This window comes from Onychostruthus taczanowskii, unplaced genomic scaffold (assembly GCF_017590055.1).
Source record: "Onychostruthus taczanowskii isolate IOZ18803 unplaced genomic scaffold, ASM1759005v1 scaffold74, whole genome shotgun sequence".
NCBI classification, from domain to species: Eukaryota; Metazoa; Chordata; class Aves; order Passeriformes; family Passeridae; genus Onychostruthus; species Onychostruthus taczanowskii.
The window spans coordinates 3,350,087-3,363,887 of NW_024505229.1; the positions used below are offsets into that span (position 1 = coordinate 3,350,087).

The 13,801-nt window shown below is 49.4% G+C and overlaps 1 protein-coding gene across 8 annotated transcripts in view; it reads right to left on the reverse strand.

Annotated features, from left to right (window-relative positions):
- Positions 1-13,801, reverse strand: part of PPP1R12B (protein phosphatase 1 regulatory subunit 12B) — a 134,087-nt gene that overhangs the window by 22,896 nt on the left and 97,390 nt on the right. Inside the window, exon 1 of one of the 8 annotated variants that reach the window (XM_041422572.1) lies at positions 8,159-8,833. The exons of the other annotated variants lie outside the window; for them this stretch is intronic. Coding sequence (XP_041278506.1) covers positions 8,159-8,260 — 102 coding nt within the window. The 5' untranslated portion in view covers positions 8,261-8,833. Of the gene's footprint in view, positions 1-8,158; positions 8,834-13,801 lie in introns of those variants that run through there. 8 annotated transcript variants of the gene reach the window in all.

Below are 13,801 nucleotides of genomic sequence, written 5' to 3' on the forward strand. Positions count from 1 at the left end.
ATCCCTGGCAGTGCTGTCCAAACACTCCTGGAGCTCTGGCAGCCTCGGGGCAGTGCCCAGCACCTTTCCCTGATCTCCAGCCTGAGCCTCCCCTGGCCCAGCTCCAGCTGCTCCCTCAGGTCCTGTCCCTGTCACACAGAGCAGAGGTCGGAGCTGCCCCTCATGAGGAGCTGCAGCCCCAGTGGGGTCTGACCTCAACCCCAGGGTGAACAGACCAAGCGCCCTCAGCAGCTCCTCGTGTGGCCCCTCCAGACCCTTCCCTATTTCTGTGTCCCTCTTTTGGACACTCTCCAATAACTTCAGATCCTTCGTACATTGCAGTGCCCGAAAGTGTCCCCTGGACTTGAGGTGAGTCCATGCCAAGGCAGAGCAGGACACGGCTGAGGGCAGGGATCCCCCAGGAGCCAGTGCAGCCAGAGCTGAGCTGGAAGGAAGAGAAGCCAGGAGGAGGCTGCCTGGGACACCTCAGACCATCCCCAGTGGGTACAAGTCAGGTCGGTGCTCCCCTCCAGCTGCATTTGTCATTCCAGTCAGGAATGGCTGGGATCAAGTTTAGTTTTTCAGTGGGCGCAGAATAATTCGAAGGTCTGGCTGAACTCTACTTTTGAGAGTTATTTTGAGGTCATTGCCTCCCTCAGTAAGCTGCTCCTCTGACCTGATAGCTGTGGTTTGTGCAGCATCCTGTTAGCTCCACTGGCGTGATGGATGTGCTGCTTCCAGCTCCAGCCTGCAATCGTGCAAATGCAAGGATTCCAAAATCCCGTGGAAATGATTAATAATCCAATGCAGCCAAACCACCTCCATGTAACCTCCAACTCCCCAAAGCCTGATGCAAAATATGTTTTCTCAAACTATAAATCAATAAACTTTGCTTAAGAAAAACTGCTATTACTGAAGCATAACATTAAAAGCTTCTCCAAGATGGAATAGTGGCTTTGGCAGCTGGCTGCAGCAGATCCCATAATTTTCAGTACAAACAGCATGTATTTAATCAGAAACAAACATCCAGGGCTGTGAGGGACTGATGGCCACATCTCCTGCCATCCCAAACAAACTGCAGTCGGATGCTGGTCTGTGTCATGTGTGCCATGGCCAGCCTGTGGCTCTGTGCTCCAAAACTCTCTCATGGACCATGGGCTTTCCAGCAGCTGCAGTTTATTCCCAATGTCTCTTGGGGATAAAACTCACCATGTAAAACATCAGGCTGGATAGTATTTTAATTTAGGAAAGGCCATAATTCTGAAACCCAGGGTTCATTGCCCTTTTTCCCTTTTTTTCTAAGGGATCAAATTTTATTGGTGAAAAATTTAATTTCACAAAGCGACGTGATCTTAGACAAAACTCTCCAGACGTGTGGAAATAAAAACCAAGCAGCCAAGTGACATGAGAGGAAAAGATTTCTACTCCTAATTTCTTCCAGATGAGAATGCCACAGGTCTGCAGGAACCCCTTCCCTGCCCTGCAAAAACTCTGGCAGGATGTTCTCAGATGTTTCATTAGGGACTTAAATACCTCTTGAACCAGCAGTGAGGGTGAGAGCTGCCAAGAACCAACCGGCAACTTTTCAGTGTGAAGTTCACTCCAAAATCCAGTGAACAGCTCCTGAGCCAGCAGCCACATTCCCACAACAGCACTGTGGGCACAGGCAGCACGTGGCAGTGAGACTGGAATCATGGAATCACAGAACTCTGAAGACTGGAAAAGCCCTCTAAGACCATCAAGCCCAAATGCTACCCCACACTGCCATGTTCACCACTAACTCATGTCCCCAGGTGTGATATTCCAGGTGCCACATACACATGTTTTTTGAACAGTTCCTGGGATGGTGACTCCATCTCTGCCCAGGGCAGCCTGAGCCAGTGCCTGAGCACCTTTTCATGGAAGAAGTTTTCCTCAATATCCAACCTGAACCTCCCTCGGCACAACTTGAGGCCATTTCCTCTTGTCCTTTGCTTTTCACCTGGGAGAAGAGAATGATGCCCACCCAGCAGTGCTGGGTCAATGTTTGGACTCAGTGATCTTACAATGCTTTTCCAACCTTAATGATTCCATGATTATATGATTCTATGCACCACCTCCCATGAATAGCACAAGTAGAGCAGCCAGTACACAGGGAAATGGATGAAATGGGCTCTGTCTCTCTTCCAGCCCTATTTTTGATGGGTTTGTGTTCATTTCATGAAAAACACAACTCTAGTGGGCTCCTGCAGCGAAGCAGACACTGGTTTCCAGCTCAGCAGGATGAAGTGGTTTGCTGCTCACAGAAGTTCCACCCACTCTCCTCATCACTCCTGTGGCTGCTCATTCCCATCCTGCAGCACTTCCCCCTCTCTCTGTCCCTGGTTTTGTGGCTGTACCATTAACTGACCCAAATTAAGGGCATTGTATTCCTACTCCTCCCTTCATCCCTTTTAAAGTCTCAACTGATTCCCAGCTCCGGTGGAACCTCAAGCTGCCCCTGACCTTGTGACCTCCTGCAATGAGCCATGGTTTCCAGGCTGAGCTATCTTGAGGGATTGCTCTCCAACTGCTTAACCAGCTTTTGCAAAGGCAACACCTCTGACCAGGCAGCTGAGGGTCAAACGGGAGCTTTAAATGAGGCTGAAGTGTTAGATCAGGTTCTTTCCAAATCATCCATGACCACTCAGAGCCTTTAGTTAACAGACTCCCTGCTCCAGCTTTGGCTTGGATCAGTTCTGCTGCTCGGGAGGGAGGGAGGAGAGCTGAAGGAACTTCAGCCTCAGGGACAGAAGCTCTTCAGCCTACAGGTCACAGCACATGCCCCGACCCATCTTGTTTATTCATGCACATGCAGGAGCATCGTCTGGCCACTGAGTCACAGCAGGGAACATCTCATGGGTGGTGCCCTGGGAATTACCACAAGTTCCTGGTATGCTTCCAGATATGGACATTTACAGAGAAGAACTCAAAAAAAAAAAACCCCAAGGACAAACAATGCAGAAGGATTTCATCCCGATACCCATCTGGGAAACACGCTGCTTGAGGAATAACCAGAGACAGAACAAAGCAGGGTGCTGGAGAACCCAGACAAAGGTTAATTGTCTGAAAGTTCAAGTTTCAGTATCCCACATTTTTTGTTGGCTGCTGGGGGAGAAGGGAATAATTTCCACAAACAGTGCGTAACTAGCCAGCAATCCAGAAATTAGACAGAAACTGTCATGAGACAACTTATTTGATCCTGTTTCAATTTATGCGGCATCACTTTTATCACAACCCAACGGGTCCAAACCACTAAATGGAAACCCAGGAATGTAAAGGTTTCTGGAAAAATATTTCCGTAACACTTTCTGTTCTCTAATACACTGGCAGTGGCAGCACAGCAAGCTAAATGATTCATAGCAGAAAACCCCATGTGAGAATAAACCTGTGACCAGGAATATCTGAAACGGATGGAACCTGTTGCAAAAACACCACAGAGCAAAAACTGACCAACACATTTATATTCCAAACTCAAGGAAGGCTGTAATCCTATCAGGCATTTCTAATGACCTCCCAGCACTCTGGGACATTGACTTTTTACATGGGCAAGTGAGGGGACAATTTCAAAGTAAGAGAGGAAAGATGTACATCAGATATCAGGAAGATATTCTTCCTTCTCCATCCCTGGAAGTGTCCAAGGACAGGCTGGACGTGGCTTGGAGCAACCTGGTCTAGTGGAAGGTGTCCCTGCCCATGGCAAGGGTGTGATGAGATGAGCTTTAAGGTCCCTTCCAACCAAATAATTCTGGGATTCTGTGATTCTGTGACCACTTAAACATTAACACCAACCCTGTCAGTATGATTTGCATGCTGATGGCTGATGAAGCTCAGCCACTCACATTTTTGTGCATTAGCTTTTCTTTTTGCTGCAAGATTCGCTTTGCCTTCCCGCCGTACATGTGCACAGACCGTAGCCAGCCTTGGTGCATTTGCTGCCATGGCAATCAGTGCTCAGAGCCCTGCTCAGAGCACCACGGGCTCAGGCTCGTGTGGGGGCTCGTTAACAGGCGGAGATTTGGGAACGGCTGCTTTTTATACTCAAGTATTACTATCAAGTGACTTGCTGCAAACATACAGCCCATAAAAGGTGATGCTCCTACATCCCATATTTCACCCAGCACGGCTCCTTCAGAGGCTCCAATGAAAGGCAGAATAAAATAAATCAGTGCAGACCACTGCGTACACTTAGAGCTTTATTGCTGAGCTCTTCCTGATAAAATTCAGCTGGAAAGCTCAGGTTATGTATTCTGAAGGTGGCTTAACAAGGGAGCAGTCTAACATCAGAGAGAAGAGCCTTGCAGTGAAACTGTGAGCATGGACAGGACAAGGAGAATTATGCAGAATCTCTTGAGGAGTGAGTATCAACCATCAAGCAGCTACTGCACAACTGGGCCAAGCAGAGAAGGGACAGAGAGCAGCCCTGGGGAGGAGGACATGGGGGTGTTGGTGGATGAGAAGCTCAGCGTGCCCCAGCCCCGTGCTCTGGCAGCCCAGAACCCCCCTGTGCTGGGCTGATCCCCAGTGTGGGCAGCAGGGCAGGGGGGGATTCTGCCCCTGTGCCCTGCTCAGCTGAGACCCCACCTGCAGAGCTGCCCCAGCCCTGGGCTTCCAGCTCAGGAAGGATGTGGAGCTGCTGGAGCGAGCCCAGAGGAGAACACAGAGCTGCTCTGAGGGCTGGAGCCCCCCTCTGCTCTGGAGCCAGGCTGGGAGAGCTGGGATGTCCAGCCTGGAGAAGGATCCAGGGAGTCCTAGAGCCCTTTCCAGAGCCTAAAGGGGCTCCAACAGATCTGGAGAGGGACTTTGGACAAGTGCCTGGAGTGACAGGACAAGGAGGGAATGGCTTCCCACTGCCAGAGGGCAGGGTTAGATGGGATATTGGGAAGGAATTTTTGGCTGTGAGGGTGAGCAGGCCCTGGCACAGGTTGCCCAGAACAGCTGTAGCTGCCCCTGGATCGCTGGAAGTGTCCAAGGCCAGGCTGGACAAGGCCTATCTGGGCTAGTAGAAGTTGTCCCTGCCCATGGGACAACATGGGCTTTAAGATTTCTTCCAACCCAAACCATTCTGGGAATCTAAGTGATGGCAGCCACACAGATGCAGCCACTACTGAAACAGCACATACACCGATGACAATTTTAAATTTTGATGGTCTTTCTGACAGCAAAACATATCAGCTAATAAATCAAGAAGGAGCAGTTTATAAAAAGGGGAAGGTTTGACAAACAGGTGCAAAACAAATAAAAAGCTGCAATTGGAATCTCTGCATAAAGTTAGAAGTATGCATTCTCCTTAAATTTTGTTTTCCCTCCTAACCAATAGCCCATAGAGAAGCACAAAGGTTACAAAGTATCACAACAAACAGGTGGATAAGCCTAAACACAAAGTACATGGTACTCCTTCCCTATGAAAAAAATGACCAGCCCAGCAGTAATAGGAATTAAAAAAAAAAATCACTCCTTGACTTCACTCTCACTCTTCTAGTCCTGTCATTTATTTGCTTAAATGCACACAACAGGTTTCATGCCACTGGATGCCTATTACATTCTTGGAAGTGAATACTATTTTTTTCAGGAGGAGAAACCTCAAGCTAAATCACTATGGTGCAAAACACGATGACAAGGCACCCACTGCCAAACACTTGTGCCAAATAACGGGACCATCTGAATTGATTTCCAAGGGGTTTGAGTTTCCTCTTTTGAGGAACATCCTCATTAAAGCAACATTTACCCTGGGGGATTTAAAAGGATTTGTGTATTTTAGCTTGTGGCAGTCCCAGGGCTATGGGACAGTGCTGACCGGGCACAGGGACCCCATCCCACTGTCACAAGAATCTCCTGTGCAGGGATATTCCCTTTCTTATGGATTGCACGAGTTCACTGCCAAGTGCCCCCTTCCTTAGCTGTGCATCTGGGGACTTCCCATCTGTCAAAGGAGGAAAAACCCCAGGCAATATTACCCTAACTCCTAAGGAGGAGCATTCCAAGCAGCAGTGCAAGTGCAGAGGGAACGCCACAGGAAACTGCTTGGCAAATGACACGTAATGTAGCTTTTGGCACTGATACCGTGACGAGTCAAACCTCCTTTGCTTTGCCTGGCTCTCCAAGAGTTTTCTCCCTGTGTGCACCATGTGTGAGGCTCCTGCCTGCTCGTGTGTGCTCACACCCCTGCTCAGCTGGGAGTGTTTAGAGCCCACAGCTCTGCTGGTGTCAATGGACTGGATGGAAAGATAAGAGACTCCAAGATATCACATTCCTACCCGGTTTATGAAGGGTGGTGGCTCCTCATGGCACAGGCCTGTTACTGTGGGCATGGGGGAGTGGGTGAGGATGAATAAACACATGGAACAAACCCAGAGTAAACCAAACTCCCTTCTCTTGCTCATGGCAAAATTACATTGTCTTGGAGAAAGAGTTAACTCAGATCCTTATTTTAGCCCGAAGACAATGCTTCCCTAATCAGCCTTCAAGGCATGGGCTATTTCCATAACCCAGATAGCACCAGGGCTTTTTCCTACACTGACTGAGTCGATGCTGCTGTATTCCCCACCTGGTTTTCCCTACAGATGCTGTGGAGTCACAGCTGGCACTGCCTTACCACTGCAAGGATCTCCATGCTCATGTGCTGGTTTTCATCAAAACCTCACTAACAAAAACCTCACTCTTCTCCAGACCCTCTCATTCCCACCTGAGAACTCCCACCCACTTCTCCAATACTCAGAGCTCCCCAGGAGCCTGCAAATCTCACTGCGGTGATGGAGAAACGAGCACCACCTCTACCCACCTGGGAGTTCCCACCTGAGAGTTCCCAGCACTTTCTCCAACACCCACGGACCCTCAGGAGTACTGCAGTCCCCCCATGGCTCTGGACAGAGAAACCAGCCCCTCCTGTCAGTCTGCTCCAGGCACAGCTCAGGGCTCTTGTGAGATGTTTGTCACTCACTTGTATGCCCAGATGCATAAGAGGGAGGAATGAGTCAGTCTGAACATGTCTGACCTTAAAAACTTGGGGTTTGAAAGAAATGAAACCGTTTCCAGCACACTGGGATGGTTCCCCACCTGTTACCAGGCTGGTGATCAACAGAGCACCCTTTAGGGACGAGTGGTAAGCACAGTGCTTGAACTGATGAGGGAAGCCCATCCAAGCCCACGGGGGATGGTTTTAGATTATCTGAACCATCCCAAAGACACTCCAGCTGCAGAAGGATGAAACCATCTGCTCCTGATTACAGTTAACAGCCCAGGGCAACCAGCAGCCACAGAAGCCTCAAGGCTGAAGTTCTCTAGGTCAGGAATTGCTTCCATTAATGCCACAGCAGTGGATTAAAACTCAAATATTTTGGGCAATACTTTTTCCAGACTAAGATCTGTCCCTTCCAACAGAGCAGGCAATGCATATCTGATTTGAGCAAATACCAGTGCTGGAATTAATTTAATGCTCCCATCTAAAATTAGCCCGGCTGTTAAAAACTAATTCCTCCAGGCTTTGACTCCAGCATGATAATATTTCTTGATGGTGAAGAGGCTGCCTGTACAATGATATGGACCCAGAGGGTTTGTGACAGCTTCTCCCATGACTCTGGAGCTATCAGCAGTACTGCTGGGAAGCATTCCCAACTTTCCAACACCTTGGGAGAGGAGGATACCAGCTCTGGTTTGGGGAGTATAGGGAGTACCTTGACTTGCCTCCTGCTACAGGTGGTCTTATTCAATTTTTTTGTGGTGTTGAAATTATTAAACTGCAGCACAGGCCAGCTCAGCCCCAGGGGTGAAAGCTGAACACAAACCTTGTTTCACCAGCGATATCAAAGTGTTTATGAAAAAAGTGCAGTTTAACAAGCTGGTCAGGTTCTGCCTCGTTTTTACCAGGAAGGTTTTCATCCAGCAACAGCCTACCAGGAGAGCCATGTTCCAGGACAGGTGGAAACTACCATCCCAGCAATTCCCTACACCACTAACACAGCTAATCCCAGTGCAGGGACTCTGGCAGCTGGTTAAAACCTGTTGCTGCAGAGGCACCATCCCAAGTTTCATTTAAACCATCCTCTTTCCAAAGGAAACCACAGGCACAGGTCTCCAAGGGTAAGACAACAAACCGCCACCACTGGGCTCTGCTCAGAGCATGTGCTGAGCAGGGTAATACAGAAAGGAAAAAGCTGCTTACTCTGAGCGTCTTTGCGATCGGGGAAGGAGAGGACGGGGGAGAGTCTGACTGAGCCTTCCTGCTGCGAGTATATTCCTTACTCCTGGTGAACAGGGACGACATGGCCTCGCGGGCTGGCTGTGAGAAGCAACACCAGTCTTGCTCTCCTGTCGCTCTACGGTGCTGGGCAGGTCCTTCTTCCAAGGTCAGAACAAACTAATTAAACTATTCACAGCTCTGGTAATTAAACCCTCCTGTTTAGGGTGTATAATTTTAGGCATTAATCTGCTGCAGGAAGACCTGAGGCTCCACAAGGTTTCTTGTCCGAGCAGAAGCAGAGAAGGTGTCAAGGACTCGCTGTGCTCCAGTGCCGGGTGCTGCTCTGTGCCAGCCTCACTGCCTGGGCCCCGTCCCGACTTCTCCGCAAAAGGACATTTCCCCTCGTCCAGAGCGTGCCACAGGCCCAGAGGGATCAACCTCTCCCCAGAAGTGCAGGAGGCAGAAACTCCCGGCTCAAGGAGAGAGCTGAAAACTGGCTGGGTATATCTAGACACGAAGCTTTTGCCAAAAAAAGCTAAAAAAAGGAAAGGAAAAGCAAACCCTGATTTACTCCGGAGCGCGGCCGCAAGCTCTGCCCCTGCTGCATGGAGCTGCACGTTTTAAGTGAAACACAAAAGCATTAATCAGGAACAAACGCTGGTTTGGAAAGGGGCAGTCCAGCTGAAGTTGAGTTTTGTTCCATTCTCCTCCTCCACCTCCTCCTCCTCCCCCCTCCGGCGCCCTTACCCACGCACAGGCTTCTCCCGTCCCTCCCGCTGCCTTCTGACATTCTGACATTCCAGATCCTGACTCGCTCCAAGAGGAATGCTGGAGGGCAGCCAGCAGCAGCGATTCACTTTCAGCTTGGGATTTGGGCTGCCAAATTGGGTTTGGGATTGGTTTTGGGATTTGGGCAGGAAAAAAAAGGAAAAAAAATGGAGAGAAGAGAAAATCCCTCCCAAGCTTCTGAGGCCTGGTGACCTGTGAGTGGGATGCTGGAGGTGAGCTCTCAGCACTTTGCAGAGGCTAAATTCCAGAAGTTGTGTGTGGCTGCAACAAAGGGAGATGATTTAAAGGCCATGGAGCAGCTTGTGCCATGAAAGGGAGGACACACTTGGACAGCACAACAAGATTTTTGTTTGCTCATAAGCCTGTTTGAGCTGTGGAAGGGCGGCACAGAGCTTGTGTAATGTCCACTGGTTCAAGGGAGCGTCTGGAATCAAGGACGAGGGAGAGCACCTCGGATGAAAGGACAGAGGGTGTGGAGAGCACGTACCTCTCCCAAACTCCCCTCTCTCTGCCAAGCTCTGTTGCTGCCCAAGCTCAGTGGAAGTGGCGAGATGGCTCCCTGTGAAGGTGAGCGTGTGTCCCCCACGTCCCACTGCAATAGGCCCGTGGGATGTTTGTTTGAAAAATGCCTCAAACAGCTCACACAACCACAGAGAATCACAGAATGGTTGGGGTTGGAAGGCACCTCTGGAGATGACCCAGTCCAACTCCCCTGTCAAGGCAGGGTCACTTAGAGCAGGTGTCTGTCCTGCCATTGCATCAGCAGCATCTGTCCTGCTTCAGCTTCACATCTGCTTAATATCAAACATTTCCTACCAAGTTCCGGTTGGAAGGGGCTTGGAGCAACCTGGGATAGTGCAAGATGTCCCTACACATGGCAGTGGAATGGAGTGAGATGAGCTTTAAGGTCTCTTCCAATTCAAACTGTTCTGTGAAATGCAGAATAGTATCTATATTAAAATATTTTAAGACTCTTTTCCCACTCTGTGTTGCTCTGAAATCTTGTTCCTTTTTGCACCCTGCTTGGCACCTGAGTAATTTAACTGGCACAGAGCTGGGGAAGGGACTTGGAATAGCAGCTCCAGTAATTCTTCCTGCCATCCAGCATCTTCACTTTTCAGGGGCAAAGCAGCATCACTGTGTAACCAGGGAAAGCAGGAGGTGGGGCTGCCAGATTTTCCTGCTCTGAGAAAGTCACAGTGATATCAGGTTTCTCGATACCTCTTCACAAGGAATGAGGAGACTAATCATCCACTGACTGCAGGAGGGGGGAAAAGGGGTTTGGAGAGGTCCAATTCTGCCTGGTAATATCTCTGCATTCCCCTTTCAAGGTAAGGAAATGAAGTCCAGACACACGAGAAGGCAGTGACAGGCACCCCGCTGCTCCAGAGGGCTGGGGCAGGGCCTTGATCTTCCCAGCCTGCATCTGCTGCAGTGTACCTCCAGGTACAGGGGTACCTGGAGCCCAACTCTGCTCTACAACAAGGTAATCCAGACGCTTCAGAGGCGTATTTATAGACCCTGCACACAGGGTGATCCTTTCACACCAGACTCAGTTTCTGGAGTTTCAAAACAGTGTAAGCGAAACTGGGCGAACGAGCTGGTGGTGCACTGGAGTGTCCCAATCCCAGCTCCAGGGCTGACAAAGCACAGTTTAATCACCAAGGTGGAGCTACACAGCTCTAAATTGCAGTGTTTGGCTTCCCCTCTCATCCAGTCCCAAACAAACCTCTCTCACATCTCTCCACAGTAATGTTTCTGCTGAGGAGGGGCAGGAAAGCTCCAAAAGCAACATTTTGGTACAGAACTCACAGCCCAAATCCAAAATACACCCTGAGCCATTCCACACTAATTATTTAGTGACCCAGTGTAGATCTCACACAGACTGATTAATACAGCTTGGTGGACAGTAACTCAATTTAGAGAGAAGGGGAGGCTTGATTAACCAGGACACATACAGCAGCAAGAGATGCAATATGGCAAAACACACCAGGTTTCAGCATTATTCCAACAAATGCCTGATTTAGGGGTTTCTTCCTGCTGGTTTGTACAGCTTACTTTCAAGTAGTCCCCAGTGGAATTATGAAACATGACTCTCCTTCACAGTGCTGCTATTCCTCACAGCCTCAGCTCTGTCACGTTCAAGGTCATTGTTTAGATCTGACTGTTCCTGTCTGTTCAGGAGATTCCTCAGTCAGTACCAGGCTGGTCCATGCTTTAACTGTGGTGCTGTGTACTTTATAAGGAATATTTATACAACTTTCAGAAAGACATGCACAAAAATCATCTTCCATGACCATTTCCACAACCAATGCACACAATCCCTGTCTGAATGTTGACCTCATGCTCTGGCCTATTTCTGGGCAAAATCACCTTGAAGTTTCTTCTCACCTTGGACTATAGCAGCACAACTATACCACAGTATTGTGTCTTTCCCATATCCATATGAAAGAGTGTTTTCCTGTAGTTAGAGCTGTGGTCTTGGCTATGATCACTTTTCATACACCTTCACCCAAAAACTGGTCAGGTTTTTGGCCCAGAGGGTGCTGGAGGCACTGACCAGGCTTCCCAGGGAACTGTCCCAGCCCCGAGGCTGCCAGAGCTCCAGGAATGTTTGGACAGCACTGCCAGGGATGCCCAGGGTGGGATTGTTGGGGTGTCTGTGCAGGGCCAGGGGTTGGACTTGATGGACCTTGTGGGTCCCTTCCAGCTCAGCAGATTCTGCTACTTCCTTTTCCATTCAGATGTCTGTCCTCTCCCTTCCTTTGGTGATGATGCCTGTGTTTGTACTCCATTTTCAGAATTAGTTAGACAGGAGAACTCATATGCAGGAAAATGATGTATCAGAAATAGGATAAAACCCTGAGCTGAATATTTGAGAGGAAAATACACACACCCTTTTTATGCGTGTTGAAAATCTTCACCTACAGAACATCATGCTGGTAAGTCAGCAGTGCTGCAACATTCCAACCTGCAGCAGACAAAAATGGGAAACAAATCTGGGAGTTAAAGCCAGAGCTGCAGTGATGCTCAGGGGTGATACAAGCCCACGGCACATTCCCTGAGTGCAGAGGAGGAGAAGCCCTCTTGGGAGACCAGAATTCTAATACAACTTGAAGAATGAGAGTAGTTGGTATTTTTGGAACAAATTATCCCAAAACGATCTCCTGAAAGTCCTAGCTGTCATTTTTCACACCAGATTTACCACGTACCTCACTGAATTCCTTTCCATCCAGCTGAGTTCCTTCATCTGCAGCCAAGCCTCCTCTATCTCCCAGTGCAGGCACGTCCCAGGGAGCACAGTGGTGTCTCCAGCTGCACAGGGCTCAGCTGGGGCAAACACAGACTGGGCCCACACAACAGCAGGACCTTCTCAGCACTGTGACCTTCCCCCAGGGCCTCCCTGCCTACATCTGCTAAATTAATCACAGCCAGGGACCCCCCTGCCCCAGCACACAACCCTGTGATCTCCGAGCAGGGGGAAGGTCTCTGGCACCATCTTGTCCTTGGCCAAGCAGGGCTCCTCTGGGTACCACTGGGCACTCCTAGGGACCATTCCCAACAGGCATCCTGGACACTGAGCTGGAGGGAGGGAGGGAGGATTCAGTCACATGGATGAGCCTTCCTTCCCAGCTGGCCTCAGGGCTAGCAGCAGGTTGAGATGGCACTGTGGTACTGTGCCTTTGAGGATGGGTTCTCAACACTGGCCCAGTCCCTGCTGTGACCCCCTCCTGTGCTGGGCCAAGTGATGCAAGAACATGGGGGGGCACAGCTACCTGTGAATTACAATCCAACTGGAGGAGCAGAACAGGGAGAGGCAGGCACCAGGCTTCATGTTTTTCTTTGAATCTGTCACAGAATCATCAAGGCTGGAAAAAATCTTTAAGGTTAAGTCCAATCACTCCCCCATGCACTGTCATGTTTACCATGAAACCATGTCCCCAAGTGCCACATCCACACATATTTTGAACATTTCCAGGAATGCTGATTCTACCATTGCCCTTGGAAGTCTATGCCAGGGTCTGACCATCCCTCCAGGGAAGAAATTTCCCCCAGTATCCAGCCTGAACCTCCCCTGGCCCAGCCTGAGGCTGTTCCCTCTCCTCCTGTTCCCAGGGAGCAGAGCCTGACCCCCACCTGGCTGCCCCTCCTGTCAGGAGTTGTGCAGAGCCAGAAGGTCCCCCCTGAGCCTCCTTTTCTCCAGGCTGAGCCCCCCCAGCCTATCACTGAGCCCACTTTGCTCACTTTTCTAGGAGAAGCAGAGAACCTCCATAATTGCTCCATGCCACTCCAGACACTTCTGATAGCTGCTGGCACCTCCTTCTGCAGAGTTCAGCTGTTTGCTCTTCAAGTAAACAACTCTTCCCAATCCTCCCCTTCTGGGTTTCCCACTGCAGGAGCAGAATGTGCTGTTTGTCTGTAGAGTTATGTGCTGGTCCAGGGTATCACTGAAATCTATAATTTTATGCAGTACCTAAATCAACTGTAAAACTGCATTTATTCTCATGACACTTCTTTGAAGAAATGGAACAAAATAATCTGGCAGTTGTTTCCAAAAGTTAGGCTACAAAGTCATTATAAGTCCAGAAAATAATGTTTCTAGGTATAAAGCAGTTCTGTAAAATATCCAGAAAAAAAAGAGAACCTTGGAATGGTTTGGGTTGGAAAGGACCTTAAAGCTCATCTTGTGTCAAGCCCTGACATGGTCAGGGTCACCTTCCACCAGACTGCTCCAGTCTGGGCTTGAACACTTCCAGGGATGAGGCAGCCACAGCTTCTCTGGGCAGCCTGTGCAGGAAACTCAGTTTAAACATAAAAAAAACCATTTATCATCGA